This window comes from Hemicordylus capensis, chromosome 2, assembly GCF_027244095.1.
Source record: "Hemicordylus capensis ecotype Gifberg chromosome 2, rHemCap1.1.pri, whole genome shotgun sequence".
NCBI classification, from domain to species: domain Eukaryota; kingdom Metazoa; phylum Chordata; class Lepidosauria; order Squamata; family Cordylidae; genus Hemicordylus; species Hemicordylus capensis.
The window spans coordinates 427790793-427813529 of NC_069658.1; the positions used below are offsets into that span (position 1 = coordinate 427790793).

The 22737-nt window shown below is 47.6% G+C and overlaps 1 protein-coding gene across 1 annotated transcript; it reads right to left on the reverse strand.

The window, feature by feature from the left end:
• Positions 1–3797: 3797 nt before the first annotated feature.
• Positions 3798–21167, reverse strand: LOC128344043 (17-beta-hydroxysteroid dehydrogenase type 6-like). The gene is made up of 4 exons (XM_053293476.1): positions 20855–21167; positions 16986–17244; positions 14069–14226; positions 3798–3994 (listed from the first exon to the last, which is right to left on the reverse strand). The coding sequence occupies exons 1-4, from the start codon at positions 21165–21167 to the stop codon at positions 3798–3800; spliced, it is 927 nt and encodes a 308-aa protein (XP_053149451.1).
• Positions 21168–22737: the final 1570 nt, after the last annotated feature.

Consider the following 22737-nt stretch of genomic DNA (forward strand, 5'->3'; position numbering starts at 1 on the left):
TGAAATGTTTGTGGTAGCTTCCACTCATTGGGCACTATAACCACCACTCCCCACTCATTTGACCACATGACCCATTTTTAAATCTGAATTAATTCAGATTCAGATTCGGATTAATCTGGATACAAAACAAAACGGGTGATTCGGAAGGCTTAATTTTGGACAAAATACAAAATGGGGTTGATTCGGATTTGGTACAAATCGAAACAGAAAAAATACAAAATGCACAACTCTAGTTGATTTTTTCCCTTTAAGCCTCAGGCTTCCACTTAATGGTTAATGGCTGATAGGATAATAGCTTACTCAGTAGTCTTATTCAAATTAAAAGGACATTAGGAATTCCTTAACATGTTCTTTTAATTTTAGTAGGATAACTTTGAGTAATATTCTTTATGTCAGTCATGATCTCTTTCTTGATGTATTCTCTACAAAGTAGGAGAGGAGGGATTATTGTCCATTTTATTTTAAATATACTAACAGATCATATGCCCTGTGGGATGCTTTTGCTAATGTCAGATTCTTTGAGAACAATCTGTGTGCTGGGTGGGGGTGCTGGTGAGTTTTCCCCACAAGATTTTTACATTGTTTTCCACTCACATTTTTAAACAACCTTTCCATTATCTTCCCCGTCCCAAAGAGCAATTTTCAGGGATTGTTAGCTGTTCCCTCTATATGGAAGCAAGTCCCTCTGACTTCAGTGGAGTTTACTTCCTTCTAGGTGTGCACATAGAATTGGAGGTTTAGTTATCAAATTGTTGCTGGAAAATACATGTGTACTCCAGCCCAGCATCTTCTTTCTCACAGTGTTCAGCTACATGCTTCCGGAAAGCATCAAAGAAGTGCAGCAAGGAAATCCCAGAAACCATTCCCACCCAGTGCCAACAAACTATTACTGTGGTGTAGATTGCCCTTTAATGTGGAGGTTCCACACGAGAACCAAACTGCTGGTGAATTTGGAGGCTTCATTTCTTAAGTATGGCCAAGAGAAGCTTCCACATTCACTGGCAGTTTTTCATGCAACTCGTCCCTGCCCCAAGCCTGGCTAGGCTTATCGGGTCCGGCCTCAGAGCAGGGACGGGGAGGGGGTTGAGCATCACCTTGTGCCTTCTCCGTCCCAGGGTGCTTGCTCCTTGCGTCTGCCCCTCTCCGGGGGCCCCAGACACTCTCCACCAGCCAGCCTCTCATCCCCGGCCGGCTCCTTGTATGCCTCCTCACAGGCTATGCCTTGCCTGCCCCCAATTATGGGGCCAATGCCCCTCTTTATTGCCTGTGAGTGATTACCCCTTACAGCTGTTGCCAATGCCTCTCCCCCTTCTCCCTCCTCCTGCTCAGCCCCGCTCCCTTCAGGAGGCATGCTGCTGATGTTATTCTTGCATGCCTCCCCTTCAGTCTTATCAGGGCTCAGCTCCTCCTCCACTGGAGCTGAGTCCCTGCCCATTGGCAGTCTTTCCTCCGTCTCTCCCCGGCTGCCACCCGTCCCTATCGCCTTGGGCCCCCCTCACCACCTCGCCCTCGTTGGTAAGGACAGCCAGCCTCGCCGAACACAAGTGTAAAGCGATTAGAAGCTTAAAAGCAATAATCAATACAGCTATTAACTATTTTCTTATTGGGGGAATGTTCTGTACACCTACATTTTTTAAATTTTTATTTGCAATATTCACATAATAACACAGAACAGTAACATAATAACACAGTACATTTAACAATAATCTTTTCCAGGTATCACAAGAAAATCCAAAATCAGATCTAGTACTGTTAATATAATAAATATAATCTGCCCAATTTTGGTGGAACTGTGATTCTGCTCTCACAGCCTGCATTAATCTAATCTTGTCAGTGATCTTTTCTAAGAGCGTAATTGACCACACCTTATTATACCACTGCTTAATTGTTAATTGATCCAAATATTTCCATTGTTGAACAATTAGTGTTTTCGCTGCCAAGATTAAAAAAGTTACAAGTTCCTTATTTTTTAACTTGGCATTATTCCCTACAAATATATGTAATAACCCTAATTCTTGAGAACACTCCACATTTTGTCTCATTATAGTACTTATTTCTCCAAATATTTTTTGCCAAAAACATACCACCTTTTCACAAAACCACCACATGTGATAAAATGTTCCATTTTGCTTACACCCCTCCAACACTGAGCAGAATAATTATGAGAAATATATGCTAAATTTACTGGAGTTAAATGCCACCGATGTAAAATCCTCCATTGTAGCTCTTGTATGGAAGCTGTCAGGAATCCCCTAGACTTCCATAATGATTGCCATTTACGCTCTTCTATAGGACTTCCCAAATCCATTTCCCAAATATCCTTCAAAGCTCTTGGGGTGTGTGTGTGTGTCCCTATTTCTAATTGTAACAGTAGTGTATAAATTTTGGAAACTCCCTTTTGGCTGATCCTGATAAGAGAAATGTGTAAGTGATTGAGTTACTGTATTTACTATCTCTTTATTACTCAAAATAGATTTAATTTGAAACCAAAATAACCATGGTAATTGATAACTTATCTTATGTTCAATCTGTTCCCTATTACTTAAGCCCTCCCCATTAAAAAATCTCTGAATCTGTAGAACCCATCTTTCCTCAATAAATCCAGCTGAATCAACACATATTTATTACCAGGGTCAAAATACGTCTTTAAAGGTGTTCATGGGGAACACCTACATTATTTAATAACTACTCATGTGTATTTAAGAGCTGGACAATGGACAAACAGTTGCAACTTTCCCAATCATTCTTTCAACATGCCAGGAAACATGGCATCTATTGAATGCCTGCCTGTCATGCAATTGTTAAAGCACAGAGCCTCTATTTGGGAGAAAAAGGAGGAAACCCTGCAGCAGGAGATTCATACAGACTGTGTACCATGCCATCTGGATGTATGCAAAGCTGCCAACTAACCATAAATGAAATAACAAAAATAAAATTGAGCTGCTTTCAAAAATTAAAAAGCTGAAAAAAATCCATAAAGTGGCTTATTATGAAATCTTAGAAGAGTTGAATAGATATAAAACCTTGATGGAAATGAAAAATATTTTTGAGGCAGAAAAACTATTCAGTTTCACCAACAAAAAATTATATGAAAAAGATAAGGCAGAAAAACTCCTGGTTAGTAGTAACTTAGCAAGGCAAACAGGGAGACCAAAAAGGGAAGGCGGGGGGTGGGTGGCCTAATTCCAACATATATCTTCAGGACTGCCAAAAAATTAGCTAAAGGCAATAATGAAATACTTGTTGGTTTTGTTTTATGTAATTTAAATCTATGCATCAGGTGATCCTCAAATTTAAAACAACTACAATTTCCAGTGGTGTTTGAAATTCCCAAAGTCAGAAATGGAAACAATTCCTAAGCATGTATCTTGCACTGCATTCCAACCCTTAAACTAGGTTCTCAGGTTAGCTGGAATGTTGGCAGAATTGTACAAGGCCTTTGTTTATTTCAGAGCAGTTCTGTTATCTCAACTTTCAATGAAAGGAAATTGAATTTGCAAAGAGATCTGGGAGAAAGCAGAAAGACCCACCACTTCCAGATACCTTTCAGAGCTCTGTGCAATTTCAATCAATATAAAACTGTTGATGGATCTTGAAGGAAGAAGAATGTCAAAGGCCCAAAAACTCTGTCCGTGATCAGAAAGGTTGCTGAAAAGAGAGGTCTGCAGACTCCTGGCAAGGGAGGCATATGACTTAACGAAGCAAAACAAAAACCAGCATCAAGACATGTAGTAATTGACGTTTCTTGCAGAGTGTGGTTTGATTCTTGTAGATATCCTTGTGTGCTGTGTCTTTGATCAAAAAACAGTCTGGGCTAGCTTAGGCTGGCCAAGAGCCACAAGGTAGTCCACAAGTGAGGCTGGCAAGTAAGAAAAGGATATGACAAATTTGGCATCCCAACTTGCAGAATAACGGCTGCGGGGGTAGCAGGAGGTCAGTGCGTGCTCCATGCAGTCTGTGGCCAGGTGGAAGTCATGAGCAAAGTTCTTGATGACTGTAGATAGGCAAGGAAAACAACAACATGAAAGGAAAGAGTTAAAATAAAACGGAATGAGAGAAATCAGCCCCACCTGAGAGTGAGTGACTGGGAGTACAGTCCTGATAACATATGTGACAGAAATGAGGCTTTTGATCCAAAATCCTTCTGAGAATTGAGGAGGGAGGAAGTATTGATGACATATTTCTGAACCTATCTGGGCAAGGCTGGCACCTATCGAGTTCTTAGGGCAAAAGTACTGGCTGTGAAGAATTGGAGACTGCTGCTGAATAGGGCCATTATATCAACTTCATAGCATATCATTGGCCCCATCCCACATTAGCTGTCATTGATAGGAATGAGAAATTGAGAGCATAATGATATCAGCTGAAAGTTGTCCTGTCCATTATGGAAAAACTTTGATACAGAATCTGGAGTACGGATGTGCGAACCGGTTCGAATTCGGACTGGCCAGGTTCGATGGTTCAAATTTGAACCAGACCGGGTTCTTTTTTAGCCCAACTGGTCTGAATTCGAACTGAATCTGAACCGGTTCGATCCAAACCGGTTCGAACTGGTTCGGATGCACCATAGGGCTTTATAGAGTCTCTGTGTATTGTATTGTCTGTTCTCCATTTTGTGGCTCATTTTTTTGAACTTTTGCTCCTGGCTTCCATTTTGTAAGGCTGTTTTTCACACATTGCCTTGGCTGGGCTATTGATCCTTTGATTGGCCAGAATGAGTCTTGCGCTCTGGTAGGCTGTTGACTGTGCCACTGTTTGAGAGCTGGCACCCTGTTGGCCGGGGCGGGGGGGGAGTGCAAAGGTGGGGGCTCCCAAAGGAGGGAGTTTCAAACCTATTTAAGCCAAGCCTCTTGCCTGGAAAATTCTCTTTGGCTGTAGTTGTGGGATCATCATCTGGACCTTGCTGTGCGCTGGTGTCTGTCTGTGTGAGTCCCTTGACTGTGTCTGTCCTCCTTCTCTTTCTTTTGTCCATTCTCTCTGCCCTGTGTCTGTCTTTGTGTTACTTACTTTACAGCTTCTTTTCCCATAGTATTGTTGTTCTGTTGTTCTCCTCATCCATGCATTCTTCCATTCCTTTATTATTTGGCCAGGGCCCTAGGCCTTGGCCCTCCCCCACTCCTCCATACATCTGCATTGATTTCATTAATTTTATTTTACCCTCCCTTCATCCCTTTTCTCAGTGCTGATTTATTTCTGCTTGCTTTTGTTCTTCCTTAAGTGTGCTTTTAAAAAAAATTCTTGTTGTTCTTGCCTCCCTCCCTGCTGCCATCCCATCTCCTGGATCCATCCCCTCCCCTCCCAGGCCAGGCTAGTCCCTGGCTTGGGGCCTAGGCCCTGCAGCCCGGCCTGGTCTCCCTTGACCTCCTCCTTCTGTGCCACACATCTGCCCCTCTGCAACTCACCTCTCTGTTTTTCTTCTGCTGCCTGGGTTTTTTTGTTTTTTTGTTCTTTCATTGATTATATATTGTTTTGATTGATTCCTGATTATTGTTGCTTGTTGTTGCTGCTGTTATATATTTATTGCTGTGATTTAATTATTGATTTTTGTGTGCCTCTTCTGGGCCTGCTCCTGCTGCCCCCTTCCTCCTGCCATCCTCCCCTCCCATCCAGATTCCCCCCACTGCCCCCCTCCCTCCCTCCTGCCTGGGCTTGGTTTTTTAAAGGATTTTTGATTGCTGTAAAAATATTAATAATTTTATGTGCTTTTGATTCATTCCTAAGATTATTGAAGAGTTCTTTGTTTGTTCTGTTGTTGTGGTCTTCCTTGATTTTTGCACCTTGCTTTCTTTTGCTGCTCATAATTTTCCTGGATTTCTGTTGTTGTTGTTGCTTGTGCCCCTTGGGGCCTGATCCTCCCCCCCACACCACTCCTGCTGCCCCCTTCCTCCTGCCATCCTCCCCTCCCATCCAGATTCCCCTGCCCCACTCACCCACCTACCCTCTGCTGCTGCCTGCCCGAGTTTGGTTTTTTTAAGGATTTTTGGTTGCTGCAATTTAAAACATTACTAATTTCTGTGTGCTCTGTTCTTTTGATTGATTCCTAAGATTATTGAAGAGTTTTATTTTGTTTGTTCTGTTGTTGTGGTCTTCCTTGATTTTTATACCTTGCTTTCTTTTGCTGCTCATTAATTTTCCTGGGTTTCTGTTTTTGTGGTTGGTTACTTTTGTGCCCCTTGGGGCCCGCCCACCCCCCACGCCACTCCTGCTACCCCCTTCCTCCTGCCATCCCCGATCCCATCCAGATTCCTATGCCCCACTCACTCACCCACTCTCTGCTGCTGCCTGCCTGAACTTGGTTTTCTTAAGGATTTTTGGTTGCTGCATTTAAAACATTACTAATTTCTGTGTGCTCTATTCTTTTGATTGATTCCTAAGATTATTGAAGAGTTTTACTTTGTTTGTTCTGTTGTGATCTTCCTTGATTTTTACATCTTTCTTTCTTTTGCTGCTCATAGTTTTCCTGGGTTTCTGTTGTTGTTGTTGTTGTTGCTTGTGACCCTTGGGGCCTGATCCCCCCCCACACCACTCCTGCTGCCCCCTGCTCCTGCCATCCCCCCTCCCATCCAGATTCCCCTGCCTCACTCACCCACCCACCCTCTGCTGCTGCCTGCCTGCCTGAGCTTGGTTTTCTTAAGGATTTTGCATTTAAAACATTACTAATTTCTGTGTGCTCTGTTCCTTTGATTGATTCCTAAGATTATTGAAGAGTTTTACATTGTTTGTTCTGTTGTTGTGGTCTTCCTTGATTTTTACACCTTGCTTTCTTTTACTGCTCATTAATTTTCCTGGGTTTCTGTTGTTGTTGTTGGTTACTTTTGTGCCCCTTGGGGCCCGTCCCCCCCACGCCACTCCTGCTGCCCCCTTCCTCCCAACACACCCCTCCCCACTACAGTAATACCCCCACTCACCCCACCCCCGCCCTCTTGGGCCTGCTGCTGCTGTCCCCCTGAATCTCCCCTCCCTGCTGCATCACCCCCACTCCCCCCCTTTGTGCTGCTATCTCTCTCTCTCTCTTCCTGTCTCCTTTCCTTCTTTCATTTGTTCTTTCCCTTCCCACAGCTGCAGCCACAGCACCACCGACCTCACCCTGCCATCAGGTTTTTTTTTAAAAAAGTATTTCATTTTATTTGTCGCTGCTTGGGGGTGGGTGAGTTGAGTCACAAATAGTGGCTCCTCATTTCTGCCCCTCTCCCAACCATCCTTGACCACCTGTGCCACCCTCTGTGCCACCCTCTCCCACCCATCCTTGACCACCTGTGCCACCTTGTCTGTGTACCAGCCCAGGGTGGCTGGTTTGCGCGTCTGACCAGCAGCAGTGTGCGGCAAGAGAAGGACCGGAAGAAGAGGGGTGAGTGTATACGTGCGCATGTGTGTGCACCTTTTGTTGTCCCCTTCCCTATTTGGTGGCTTTAAATAGGGACACCTGTATTTTTCAATGCATTTGGGCGTGGGGAAGGATATTTTGAGATGTACTGTTGTGTTGCTTGAAGGTTGTCTCTTGTTTTTGCAGGTACCCCCCCTCCAGGGTTATTGTTATTATATGATATGCTATTGTATGTATGCTTGCTTGCTTTGGGTGGAGTGGGTGGGTTTTGTTAAAAGGTTCTTTTAAAATAGGCTAGGTACCTTAGTAATTAAATTGTTGCCCCCCCAACCCAATCCACACTGTTCACTAAAGAAGAGTTTCGTTTGATTTTCAGGTTCCCCCAGCTTTGACTGCATCCCTCCCCAGTAGGTGCTGTGCCCTCCCCCCCCCATTTTCACCATAATAAAAAAAAACTCCCCCCTGCAACTACTCCACCTAGTAATTTCCTGTGCCAACCCAGGGGTCCACCCTTTTTTCTAATTTAAACACCCCTCCCCAATTGGCTTCTAACACCCCAACCTAAATCAAAAGGTTCCCCTCCCCCTCACCTCAATTGGCCTTTCCCTCCCACTGCCAAATGTCTTCCCTTCCCCCCAATTGGCTTTCCCCCCTAAAAGTTCCCTCCCGCCTCCCAATCAATTGGCCTTTTTTGCCCCTTCCCCGCTTCAAAATTATTTTTTTGCCCCTTTCCGGCTTTTCTCCTCCAGTCTCCCACCTTTTAACATGCCTGAGCAATGCAAGCGCTGTGTTCAGGCCAGGCTTCGCAGAAGGTTTGCAGGCAGAGGTGGGAGAGGCTGGGGGCGGGCTGTGTCTGCAGTTGTGGGGCAGAGAGGGAGAGGACACGGGGACGAGCCTGAAGATACCCCGGTCCTCCCCATTGCAGAATTCTTTGCCCCAGCTGAGGGGTTTGTCCGCAGGCTAAATTTCCCCCAGCCTCCTGCTGGCAGAGGCACTAGGGCTGTGGCAAGTCCCTCGTTGCCAGGTGCTCCTGGGGCAGCACCAGTGGTGGTGGAGAAGACTGCTGGTGCGGGAGAGCAGGCAGAGGGCAGGGAGGATCTTATGGCTGGCAGAGATGCAGCCAGGTTCTCCCTCCCTCTTGGGGACCTTCCCCCTCTCATTTTGCCACTCAGTAGGGCCCCCCCCATGAAGCCCGGGCAGTCGTGGCAGCGTACAGCAATGGTGGGTCCCACCACTCTGGCTCTGAAGATGAGGAAGGGTCTGCTGAGGTAGTGGAGAGGCCTGCCTCTCCTCTGCCAGTGGAGCCGGGCCCTTCCACTTCCACTCAGGGTGGAAGGGGGTTGGGTGGCAGCAGTGGGCAGGCAGCAGCGGCCGCCCCACCCCCCAGACTACAGCCACCCTGCAGCAAGAGGCCTAAGACAGCGCCCAGGGCGTGGTAGGCCAAGGGCAGCGGTGTCTGGGAGCATTTTGAGATCCCTGAAAATGCCCCAAACCATGCCCGCTGTGTCCACTCCAGGGTGCAAGTCAATCGTGGCAAAGATCCAAAGCACCTGGGCATGATGCCCATGTGGAAACACATGGACCGTCACCACCCAGCTCTCCTTGACCACGCTGGCAGCGCTAGTGCGCCTGGTGCACCTGCCACTAGGGCGGACAAGGGCAGTGTGCCTGTGCCAGCCAAAGAGCAGGCTACACTGCCAGTCCCGCGGTGGACACAGGTGTTGGGCAGCAAGCGGACTGTTCGTGTGGACCATCATCACCTCACCCGCCTCATAGGGGAGATTATTTCCACCGATGACCAGTCGTTTCAGGTGGTTGAGAACTCTGGCTTCCACTGGATACTCCAATACCTTGCGCCCGACTACATCACCCCCTCAAGGACCACGTTCAGCCGGAAACTGGTCCCCTCCCTGTACCCTCGGTGCAGGGAGCTCATGTCAGCTGGGCTGCGTGCGACTCCGGCTGGCACCAGTATACATTTCACAACTGACCTCTGGACCAGTGTCAGTGGGATGCACGCTGCTTTCCTGGCCCTCACTGCCCACTGGTGGGGCCCATAGAGTGAGGGGACCTCCTTGGGTGATGCTTCAGGGTCCGGCACAGCTCCTACTGCACTACGGAACAGGTGGGCCATTCTGCACATGGAGACGATGGACACGAGTCACACCAGGGAGGAGGTGGTGGCCGTACTCGACTGCCAGATAGAGGAGTGCATTGGTGGGTGTCCACACCTCGCTAGGGGATTCATTGTCACTGACAATGGATCCAATGTTACCGCCGCTGTCGAGACAGTCATGGGCTGTGTGAACCTACGGTTTATGGCAAACACGCTCCATCTGACTGTCAGGGACGCCCTCGGCCTTAAGGAGCTGAAGGCGTCCCAGGCCCAGGCGCGCCCCCCCCCCCCAGATGCTGTTGCTGCCACGGCCATGCTTGTCGAGAAGGCTCGCAAGCTGGCCGTCCACTTCCACCGCAGCGAGAAGTCCAGGAGACTGCTTTGCGAGAATCAGGATGACCTTGGGCTTCCTCACCATCTCATCCCTATGGATGTAGAGATGCCGTGGAACTCCACCTTCCTCCTGTTCCAGCGCCTCGTCCCTGGTGAGGGACGAGTCCTTGGCCGTCTGCAACCTCTCTAATGCTGAGTGGAAGCAGATGTCCAAGGTGGTGTCGGCACTCAAGCCCTTCCAGCTTGCCACGAAGGGCTTGTGTGGCGACATCACTCCCTTGAGCCAGGCGCTGCCCACAGCTCTGGGTCTGGAGAAGCTGATGGGCGAACTCCAGGCTTCTCTGACCACGCCAGAGGGTCGTGCTCTGGCTGGAAGGCTGAAGTCTGAGGTGGCCAAGTGGCTAGTTGGTGAGTTGGGAAGCAGGGAGGAGTATGTCCTCGTTTGTCTCTGCAACCCAGCCATCAAGGTCAATGTAGCTCATGCTGGCGACTTGCCTGGGTAGATGGACCTCCTGGTCCAGAAGGTGAAGGAGGAGGAGATCGCTAGGACCAGGAGACACCAGGAGGGTGGTAGTGGTGCGGGTGAACCCCCCTTGCCCGACCCGCACCCAGCAGCAGCAGTGTAGTGGGCGGCCAGCCAGTGTCAGCTTCCCCTTCCTCTTCCCAGTCCAGCAGTGTGGCATCCCAGGCAGCACCAATGCAGCAGCCACTTGCTTCCGCCACGAAATCCACCTAATGGTTTCAGTGGGTGTGCCTTGGCGCCTTGCCTGGTGTGCGGGAGGCTCGATCTGCCAGGCCCTCCAGTGCTGAGCAATGCATTGCCCAGTATTTGGAGGAGCGTGTGGAGGAAGACAGCTCGATGGACTGCGCACAGTTCTGGGAAACCCGCCGCCAAGTCTGGCCAGACCTGGCGGTGGTTGCTGTGCATCTCCTCTCCTGCCCCCCAACCAGTGTCCAGAGCGAGAGGGTGTTCTCACGTGCCGGGGACGTGGTGACACCCTCTCGCTCCCACTTGGACACTGGTCTGGTGGAGCAGTTGGTCTTTCTCAAGATCAACCTCCCCCTTCTGGGCTACCCCGAGCTGGAGGTTGAGCTGGGTGAGTGATTACCGTGGTTGCCCCATGGTTAGTCACTTGCCTGGCTCATCCTCTGTGCTCCCCCCTCCCCTCCCCCCTTCCACCTCTAGCTGAGCTGACGTGACAGATGCTGAGCCGTGCCAGCCCGTCGCAGTGTGCAGTGCCCACACGACAACTAGTGCTGTCACTGGCCAAACGTTTATACAACGCCCACGCCCAAGTAAAAAGAAACCTGATGCTGACCACAAGCCCTTATCTCCACCTGTAAGCATTTGGGTACCTGGCGTGGGCACGGCACACACACCTCAAAGTAGCACTGCCCCAGAATAATACTAGACTATCAGTGGCAGCGGTGGGTACACGTTCTGTAAAAATATAAATAAAGATGTAAATAAAGATGTAAATAAAGATTTAAATAATTTTTTAAAAAACTGTTATGTTAATCAACCTCCCAAAAATATTGAAAATCATACTGGTAAACAAAGGAAGTAATAGATGACTCCAAAAAGGATTGATTTTCAAAAATATGTTACCAAAGAAACCATGTGTGGGGTTGGTTTTCATTAAAAATGTGTTTAATGTCTTTTTAATGGTTGCTGAATGAATTCTTATGTTGTTGATTATGGTTACTGTTGATGTGTTGTCTGATGGCAAAAAAACCCCAAATCATAATAGAAATCAATCTGTCCACACAACATATTGATGATTGATTTGATTGTCTGGGTTCTTTGGGGGGAGGGGAGGGAATTGGGTCTGTGTGTCTGTGCTTGTGCTTGTCTGGATAGAAAGGTGTGTGTGTGGCTGTTTCTGTTGTGTCTGTCTGTGTGGGTAGATGTTAGCACTGTCTCTGTGTGTGGATGCTTGCTAGTGTGCGCTAGTGTCTGTCTGTCTGTCTGTCTGTGTCTATATTCCCCCCCAACCCTCCCTTCCCCCCCTCATCCCTCCCTCCATACTCTTCATCACCCTTCCATCCTCCCTTCCACAACCTCCTGCCCCTGGTCTGGCAAGCTGATGAGAACTGGTCTCCCACCGAAGCACACACATCATGTGTGTGCATATATGTGGCATACGACCAACTCTGAGCCAGGCCCTCCTCCCCCTTCAGTCCCCTCTGGAACATCCCTCTCCCCCTCCCCCTTCTCCCCTCCCTCCCCCCTCCCTCCCCCCCTCTTAGCTAGCAGCACGCACACACACACACACACACACACACACACACACACACACACACACAAAACACCTGGCCAAGCAAACACAAACACACATGCATTCACACTGGTGTCACCAACTGCCTTGGGCCTCTGTGTCCTAGAGCAAAGATGTGGTGGACCAGAGCCATTTCTTTCCCCAAGCAAGGCAAAAGGCATGCACTGCACACACAAAGAGATGAAGACACTGTGGACAAGAGAACTACTAGTAGAGAACTACTGAACCAGCAGGTGAGTGTTGCCATTGCCAATGCTCAATGCTCTGCTCTAACTCATCACACTTAGCTCAGCTGCACTGCACTATGTAGACACACTGGTGCTTCTTAATGTTAACTTTCTATCTGTGTTAGAATTGCCTCCTGCCTGTAATTATGTGCCCTCCCCTTGCAGTTGCGTCATCACACGGGTTGGCTACTACTGCCATGCACCACCATCTAGTTAGGTCTTGTTGGCTTGTGTGGGCAGCAGCAGCTACTGTTGGCTGTGTGCTATGCTCATGCTGTGGTGTGTGATGTTGGTGGTGTAGCACTAGTAGTAGTAGTAGTAGTTGCTAGTAGTCTGTGCTTGGTTTGGATTGGATTGGTCCCCTGGCCTGCCTGGACCCCTTAGGGTGCCCAGATGGGGCAAAAAAGCTGGGATGGCAATTGATGGGTGCCCCTAGTATTGATGGTGAATGTTTTTTGGGGAAAAAATTCCGATTGGATATAATGAGGATTTGGGGCAACCCCCTGAACCTGCCTCTGTGGGGTGGCAGCACCCCCAAAGTGGGTCTGGGGCCATGACAAAAATGGCTTCAGTACCTCCCAGGCATCCCCAGATTGATAGGAGTGATGGGGGGGGGTTTGGATTTTTTTAAGGCATTAAAGAAATATCTCTCATAGGGATTGCTGGCTTAACCTTTCACCCACTGACACATATTCCATTATATCCAATGGGAATCCCCCCCCAAATCACCATTAATACTAGGAGCAACCAATTGCCTTGGGAATTTTGGGGTGGGGGACACCCATGGGTGCCTAACACCCACCCCAGCCTTTTGCCTCTAAGTGCTCTGCATAGGGAGTTATGGGCAAAAATGGAAAATATTTTAAAAATTCATATAAAATCATAGGAAGGTCCAATCACTCTGAGGTTTGGTGGTAGTTGGGACCCAAGGGTGCCTACCACCCTACCTACTTTTTGAAGTTCAAACCAGTTCAAACCAGTTTGAGCCTGTTCGAAACCAGTTCGAATTCGAACCAAACCAGGGAGTGGTTTGATTTGAACCAAAATCAAACCACCACACCCTGGTTCGAACCTGGCTCGAATTCAAACTGAACCGGGTGAACCGGTTCTATGCACATCCCTAATCTGGAGTTGATTTTCAGATCAAAATCATGGCTATCAGACAGAGCACATTATATCTGGTTGCACCACTGAAAACTTGAGGCTGCTCACATGTGCAGCCTAGCCCAGGCTAGGGCAGCCCAGCCTGGCCTAGGCTGTGTGTGTGAAGTGCAGGGATTGAGTCCAGTGCTGCCCCCGCGCCAAGCCTGAGTTTATAACCCGGCATGTAGCCAGAGTTAAGTGAACCTATGGCTTGCTTAACCTCGAACGGCAATCGTCTGGGCAATCACCACTGGGTTAAATGGCTTCCCCCTGGCCTGCCACAATTTCTGGAAGTGAGCTGGAGTGGGGGAGGAGGAGCCATGTGAAGAGCAGCCTAACGAGAGCAGCCGCCATACTCGTCGTGTGGGGGGAAACTGGAGTGCAGGAGTGGAGAAGTCTTCCCACTCCCAGCTTCTGCTGCCGCTTGTGTGGGTGCATGGTGGGGCGGAGTGTGCAGTATGGAGGGTGCGACATGGCTGAATGGAGGGCGGCCACTGCTTGTCTGCCGGGTAAGACGAGAGAGATCCTGCTTCCCTGCAGCGGCTGCCAGAGGTCGTGTGAAAGACCTCCTCGTCCGTTTGGCAGCCTTCCTTTTATCCTCTTCCCACCCTCCAGGACAATCAATTCCCAGCTGTTTTTGACTCACAGGTGTCCCAATACTGCTGCCCGTAGATTGCTTTGGTCTCAATTGGCAGCTTGCCCCACAGGCTCTGCATCACTTCCTTTTCCCTTTTATTCATTCCTGTGTTAAAAAACCCTGGCTCAACGATGCTGACTTTGACTACAAAAATACATAGTTCACGCCTAGAGTGAAAATAAATGGCGAAAGAACAAATATTTAGGACTTATTTTCATATATTGTTGCCATCCAGTGTGGTTCAAAAGAATTCAATCCCTAAGTTTATATTCTCCGCACAACCTAATCTCACAGGATATAGTTGGGTGCAGTCTCTACACCTGGGAGATGAAGGAGCATGCTCCTGTGTGATAATGGATGAAAGTACCTCAAGTGGTAGTGAGCTGGTAAACTTGACAATAAGCTGTACCTCTCTTGGGAGAGCAGCACAGCTCTGCAGGGCAAATAGCAGAGGGGTGTGTGTGTGTGTGTGTGTGTGTGTGTGTGTGTGTGTGTGTGTGTGTGAGAGAGAGAGAGAGAGAGAGAGAGAGAGAGAGAGAGAGAGAGAGAGAGATTTGGATGGGGAAAACAGCCCAACAGAAAGAGTTAACAACCCGTCCCTTAGCACCATGGTATCAGTCCAAATACTCTGCCCCAGTTTCTGGTTGTTTTTTTTTTTAAAAAACAATAATATAGGAACATAGGAAACTGCCATATACTAAGTCAGACCATTGGTCTATCTAGCTCAGTATTGCCTTCACAGACTGGCAGCGGCTTCTCCAAGGTTGCAGGCAGGAATCTCTCTCAGCCCTATCTTGGAGGAGCCAGGGAGGGAACTTGGAACCTTCTGCTCTTCCCAGAGTGGCTCCATCTCCTGAGGGGAAGATCTCACAGTGCTCACACTTCTAGTCTCCCTTTCATATGCAACTGGGGCTGACCCTGCTTAGCTAAGGGGACAAGGCATGCTTGCTACCACAAGACCAGCTCTCCTCTCCAGACCACCTCTCCTCTCCATCTCCATATCTTATAAAATAAAATAAAATAATAGAATAGAATAGAATAGAATAGAATATATTCTAAGATATTCTAAGATATTAGAAGATATTCATGGCTGATATCTTCCTGTCACATCAAATTGTGTCCTAAGGATGTCCCAGGATGCAGCTTGGAGGGCAGAACAGTTAGTGCAGTTTGACAATGAAAAATGTACTGAGTGACATTCTGACCTCATTATTAATGTTCACATCATTTACAGTTATTGAGTACAGGAGAACCTGTTATCTGCAGGGGTTCCATTCCGTGTGTGTGCATGCGCGCACGCGTGTGTGTGTGTGCAGATAGTGAAACCATGGATAATAGGGCATTAGAACTATGGGAATTGGGGGGGGGGTTAGGTTCCCTAGCCACAAAAAACAAGCAAGAGAGAGAGAGAGAGAGAGAGAGAGAGAGAGAGAGAGAAGGAAAATGAGCAAAAAGTGGGAGAAATTGCAGGGGGAAAGTGCCCTACTGTGCTCTATGTGTTCCCAGCTGTCCAGCAGTGCCCCACAAATACTGGATTTTTCTGTTCCCCCCCATGAAAAATTCTGTTTTTTTAAGACAGCAAATGGCTCCCTTAGTAAAAATGGCCTCGGAGGTCATTTCCGCCCACCCCCAACCTGCAGATATGTAAGTCTAACCCTTTCATTGCCTGATTTTTCAGGCATATACTGAAGTTGGGTGGCTATTACCGCAGATGCTGGATCTGTGATTAGTGGGGTTCTCCTGTAATCAATATTTATTATTATCTTTATATATAATGTTCTTAAGTGTACCTGTCGCTAGTCCCATGCGTGGCAGCTCTTGCGAGAGTTCACGAGCAGCTGCTGGATAGGATAGCAACAGGGACGGGGGAGAAAATAGGAATGCCAGCTGGAGGTGGGCCGTCCCAGCCAGCGGGAGCAGGAGGCGGAGGTGGGCTGGCCCGGCCCAGCAGGTAGGAGCAGGAGGCCGCTGCTGGGAGTTGGCGGCTGGGCGGGAAGAGGTGGCGAGCTGGCTTTCTGGCCAGCCCACCAGCCATAAAGCACCAGAGGGGTGGAGAAGGCGAGGGAGAAGAAATGGGCCGGCTGGCCGGTCAGCCTGAAAGCATGGTGGGAGGAGAAGCGGGTGGGGGGAGAAGCGTGCTGGTCAGCTGGCTGGCCAGAAAGCCAGGTGGCCGGGGAGGGGGCAGAAAAAGGCAGCGGCAGTGGGTGGGCCGGCCAGAGGCACAGATGTTCTGCACCTGGCCAAGCTAGTTTATTATTTATTACATTTCTATACCACCCATCCAAAGGCTAACAAGCTCTAAATTGATTTAATGAAGCCTATTTTCCATTTCTTTCAAAACAGTGATCTTGCAACAATCGGTGAGTATATGGAAGTGGATAGTGTTAATAAGCTGAGTAGCTGCCATCTCGTCTCAAGACTGTGGAATGATATAAAAACACACCTCTTAAGGGCACCCTACCATGTGACACAGACATGGTTATCTCATAAGCCTCCTTCCCTTTTGATAGTCCCTAAAAAAATAATAATTATAAAAATAATTTGAACATTTGGAAGGCAGCATTTTTACATCCTGGGATTTCAATGAAAGCCTTGGTCAGTAGCTGACAAAGCTTAATTTTGAATTTGAGAGATTGCCCCATGTCAAACTATAAAACTAACATCCTCTGACTTCTGCTCATGATACTTATGATGTCTTTGCAGTTCCCAGTTCTCTAACCTAAATGTGATACCTGAATGGGCTAGGGGGTAGAGGTAAATACTGACAGCATCCCCATATGTGAGTTGCACAGGGAATGGTGGGAATGTGGGCTGCATTATCACCACACAGATGGCAATAGCTGAGTGGGGAGACGAATGCCAGTCCCCTTTCCCCATCTCTAAGTAGCTGCAACAGCAGGAGGGAAGAAGGAGGTGAGTTACTTACCTGAGACTGTCAGAAAAAGCTTCCAACCCAAATTTGGAAGGGCTGTAGCCACCTCTGCTGAAAGCCTTCCTTCCTCCTGCGCTGGTCACAGTGACAATCCTTCCCAGGGCTTTCCTCACTAGAGGCAGCATGTGCAGCGTCACGTTGATTGTTCGTAACAGGTTGACCTCCAGCACACTCCAAAAGTCATCCTTGGTCAGCCACTCATTGGGGGCTATTGGGATTGCTATTCCTGCACTGTTCACTAAGCCCCAAAGTCCTGTGGAGAAAAACATCAGTGAGTGCCCAGAGATAATCTTCCCTCAACTCTCTGTTTGGCTTGACATGATGCAGGAGATCCACCTCACTGAGTTCTCCTCCTCTTTCGATAGTCCTTACTAACTAGAATTGGTGCCTCTTCACCAAAAAAGCAAGGCTAGACAACCACAGAGCTCTGTGGTCTCCAGGAGTCAACACCGACTCAACGGCACACTTTACCATTGGAGATATATGATTAGGAAGAAAAAATGGCTAGGAAAGACGAGCTTTTTACTATCAGTGTTCTGTGTGAGTACAAGTTTGTAGGTGGGCAGGGCTGGCCTAATCCAATTTCTGTGGTGGCTGAACACCTGTGGAGTGTGTATGTTCAGTTGCTGCTCTGCTGAGGCACCCCAGTCCAAGCAAGAAAAGGTTTGAGTGGTTTGCCAGGATGCAGGACCCCAACCATTTCCAAATAATCAGTGAAAAGAAAAGCTTCAGAACCACTGTTAATCAATTTGGACATCATTTCACTCGCTGTCCCAGAATCCTGATGCTCAGACCAGCTCTTGTGTCCCCTTCCCCACTCCTTTGCTGTAGGAAAGAAGTGAACACCTAAACTGTAAGTTTCCACAACAAAATGGGATCCCTTTGATCCTGGAAGACCAAACGTTTAAACAAAGTTGAATGTTGCATTCTATCTAGCAGTCTTTTATGTTTTGTTGATTAGAAGTTTGTCTCTGTGGGGATCCTGTCGAGAGCGTGGGGGGTGGAGTCAGAAAGGAAAAGGGAGGGAAAGGAGGGGGAGAAAATAGAGTTATTTCTGAATAAACTCTTAGTTAAATCTATATAAGGTTACTTTATGAGAGAAGCAGCTATAAAACAGTGAGCCTCCCAGACTAAAACAGGGAGCCTGTTTTCTAAAAGTGTAGAATCTCCTGATTTGACTTCTTTGCTACAGCAAGGATAGTGGCGGTGAAGAGTGAGTAGATATTAATCCTACTCCTGAATGGGAGTATAAATAAAACAATATACGAACAGGCCACTAGGAGTTAAACCTATGGAAACTGGACTTACTCTTAAGTAGACCTGAATAGGCTCATACTTTGCTTCTTTGGGCCAGCATTGTACAACTTCAGGTCTGCACATGTTGGACTAGAACTCCCATTATCCCTGACTATTGACCACTGTGGCTGGGAATGATGAGAGTTGTTGTTCAGCAACAGCTAGAGGGTCAGCGTTGTGCAGCCTGGCCTAAATGTAATGACAATTTGATAGTTTGTGTAGCAATGAATATTGTACTGTTTTTATCACTTTATGAAAGTGTGATCTGGTTCATACATTAAGTAAACAGTTTTGGAGAATTGCCTAGACGAAAGGCTGAATTGAGACATTTTTATATAATTTAATAAATAACACATTGCTCTTAATTAGTCTGCAATATCTTTTTCTACTGTCATTTTAAGGCTGAAAGACTGTTCCCTGGGCTAAATGCTGTATCCTCTCCTAGAAACACAGAGCTGTTTCCATGGGCTGAATGTAACTAAACATGGGGAAAGAGACAGAACTCAAAAGCTCGCATTCCACATTGTGAACATTTATCCTAATGAAGATTATTTTGCCACACTTGCACTTTTTCTGCTCTGATTTGTGTTAGCTGTAGATACTTGTTGCTTAAAGCCACCTAATGGCACAGCGGGGAAGTAACTTGCCTAGGGAGCAAGAGGTTGCTGGTTTGGATCCATGCTGGTATGTTTCCCAGACTATGCTGAACACCTCTATCAGGCAGCACCAATATAGGAAGATGCTGAAAGGCATCATCTCATATTGCGCGAGAGGAGGCAATGGTAAACCCCTCCTGTATTCTACCAAGAAAACCACATGGCTCTGTGGGTGCCAGGAGTCGACACAGACTCCATGGCACAACTTTACCTTTACTTTACATACTGCTTAACTACCCTGGGAGTTATTCGTACACGGCTTCATTCTTCAGGATAAATGTTGAGCAAAGCCTCTCTAAACTACACTTGCAGCATTGAGGGAAGCAGCCCCTCTCCTCAGCTCTCAGATTTTGTTTTGAAACAAGTTCACATGGCATGCTCTGTATTCTCCTTCTAGCCAATGTTGGGGGGCGGGGGGCTGAGAGCTTCCTAAAGAGCAATATCTGCCTTTGTAAAGAAAACATCCCTCTTATCATGCTAATGATTCTATGTCAGTGCCCCTCAAAAAGAGGCTTAAAACCAGCATTTTTAAAATCCGGAAATACGTCAAGATAAGCTAGAATTTGCATCACAAAGCCCGATTTGTATGTGGAGTGGGTCCAAGAACTTTGAAGGAACTTTGAAGGGGTAAGTTTGTCTGGTGTGTGAACACACAGACTCCTCTGAAGTAGATTTAGGGTAGAAGCCCTGTGTTTAAAGCCTTCTGTTCAATATATAGTTGGGCTAGTGAAAGAATGGTAAAAGAGTGCATTGATTTTACTTGTTCAGAGCAGCCAAATCTATGCACAAATAAAGGCCCAGATGGAAGGGGTTTGGTGAATATGAAAGGGATGTTCACAAAACCGGTTTGCCCAATTTGGTTCAAATTCGAACCAGGTTCGAACCAGGAGGGGGTGGTTCAGTTTTGGTTTTGCTCAACACCCCCCCCCCCCCCGGGTTCGGTTCAAATTTCAACCATTTTGAACCGGTTCTGGTCCCATTATACCCTATGAGAAAAATAATTTGAAATATTTCAAATATTCATAAAAATCATAGAAGTGTCAGATTGCTTTGAGGTTTGGGTGGTTGTTGGCACCCATGGGTGCTCCACAATAGGGAATCATGGGCTGGTTTGAGTTCCATTATACCCTATGAGAGAAAAATAAAAATAAAATTCAAAAATTCATTAAAAATCGTACGAGTGTCCGATTGCTTTGGGGTTTGGGTGGCAGGTACCCATGGGTGCCAGCTACCACCCCACCCAGTTTTAGAGGTTCAAACTGGTTCAAAATGGTTCAAAGCAAACCACCCCCAGTTTGGTTCAAATTCGAACCTGCAGCTCGAACCTGATGGATGGTTTGGTTTAAATTTGAATCATCGAACCACCCTGGTTTGAATTCGAACCGGTTTTAGTTCGAACCAGTTTGCACATCCCTAGAATATGATTCCTGAAGTGGGGATGGGTGGGAGACACCTCACTATTCAGTAGTGAAGGAAATTCTCTCTGCATATGTTCAGAGGCACTTTCCTGCCTGAATGGTCCAGGCTAATGAATGCAGCTCATGCTGTGGTAGCTAGGTTCCCTGAACTAGGGTGGAGATGGCTGTCTTTATCCACAGAGAACAGGGGATCCAATGGCATGCAGAGGACGACAAAAGTTTCCCAGCTGTGCTCATGTAGCATGTGCTTCCTGTGTGAACCATCATACGCCACATGTAGCTCACATTTGCCTTCCCTGAACCTACAATTCACTGTGGGAGGGGAGGAAGTTACATAAATGCCATCCTTGTTACCTTTTGTGTTACTAAATATCACTAAGGGTGAAAAGCAGAGGGAGCTGCTGGGCTGCTGCTTTCAGAAACAGCCTCACCCTGCCTGTAACAACCACTTACAAAAATCCACAGCAACAGAACTTCCCTATGTGAGCTGTACCTTTGCTCCTCACTTGCTCCTTCACCCACTGGGTGGCTTTGGCAACGCTGTCAGGACTGGTAATATCCAGCAGGATGGTTTTCAGGCGCTGTGATGATGCCTTTTCCAGTTGCTCTGCCCCCTTCTCAGTAAAGCAAGCTGCCAGCACCCGCAGGCCCTTCAAATCCAGCTGCCTGGCCAGCTGGTTGCCTAAGCCAGTGTCGCAGCCAGTGATGAAGACGTATTTCTCTGTCTGCTTGTCCACAGTCTGTCTCTCCCGGTACCATCGGCGAAAGAAGTAAAGCCCCACTAAGGTAGCCAGGTAGAGCCACATGGCTAAAAGCTTCAGGGGAGAAAAGGAAGAAGCACAGCATAAGGGCCAAACTCTGTTATGTCAACTTGCAGGTAGACAGCTGTCTACCCTTACTACAAGCCACAACAGACAACGCACTGGAATTCCTTGATGTATATCACACCTGATATTTCTATTTTTGGTTCAAAGAAGCTGCACTTCCACGCCCCCACCCTACCCCACCCCCACACTCTGAATTAGTTTGGGCATTAAGGATGCTGAGATGGAAGAGTAACTCATTTCAACAAAAGTTCCCAAAGCGGTTTACATAGATATAAATAAATATCTAACCAACTAGCCCCCCTGTCTCCAAAAAGCATACAATCTAAAAAAGAAACATAAGATACACACCAGCAACAGCCACTGGAGGGATGCTGTGCTGGGGATAGCAGTTGGGAGCAGGCTCTTCTCTGGCTCAGAGAAGGGTTGAGCTGGCTCAGGCTGGGTTTGGCCAAAGGACAGACTTAGCTGTTTTGAGTTCTGCTTCCCTTACAGCAGCTTTACGGAAGATTGTATGACTTAATTATATGGTGTGCTAAGGGAAAGATTAGAGGGTTGCTTTTACAGCCAGCTTAATTTTAAGAAATTAATTAATTTTGGAAACCAAACCAGGAAGTGGGAAATAAGAACATAAGAACAGGCCTGCTGGATCAAACCCAGGGCGTATCTAGTCAAGCATCCTGTTTCCACACAGTGGCCACCAGATGCCTCTGGGCAGCCCACAGGCAAGAGGTATGTGCATGCCCTCTCCCCTGCTGTTGCTCCCCTGCAACTGGTATTGAGGCATGGTGCCTCTGAGGCTGGAGGTGGCCCACAGCCACCAGACTAGTAGCCATTGATAGAACTGTCCTCCATGAATTTGTCTAAGCCCCTTTTTAAAGCCATTCAAACTGATGGCCATCACCACATCCCATGGCAAATAATTCCATAGATTAATTATGCGCTGTTTGAAGAAGTACTTCCTCTTGTTGGTCCTAAATGTTCCGACCTTCAGTTTCATGGGATGACCCCTGGTTCTAGTGTTGTGTGTGAGAGAGAAGAATTTCTCTCTGTCCACCTCCACTCAATACGTAATTTCATACACCTCGATCATGTCTCTTTATACCCCTTTGCCCCTTTTCCAAGGTAAAGAGCCCCAGATGGTGTAGCCTAGCCTCATAAGGAAGATGTTACAGGCCTCTGATCATCTTGGTTGCCCTCTTCTGCACTTTTTCCATTTCTACAATGTCCTTCTTAAGATATGGTGACCAGAGCTGAACACAGTATTCCAGTAGTGATGTGTGGTTCGATCGGGATCCAGACCGGTTCGTCCCGAACCGGTCCGGATCCGGCGGCTCGATCCCGGACCGAATCGGGCCCTTCTGGGACCGATCCGGACCGAATCCGAGCCGGTTCGGTACCGAACCAGCTCGGGTTTCCCAAACCGGTTTGGGAGTGCGATTGAGTGTCTGGAGTGTCCCTTTAAAGTTTCAAGTGTGCCCTCCATTTTGTGTCTCCTTCCCGAAACTTTTGCTCCTCCTTGCATCCATTTTGTGATGCTATTTCCAGGCAT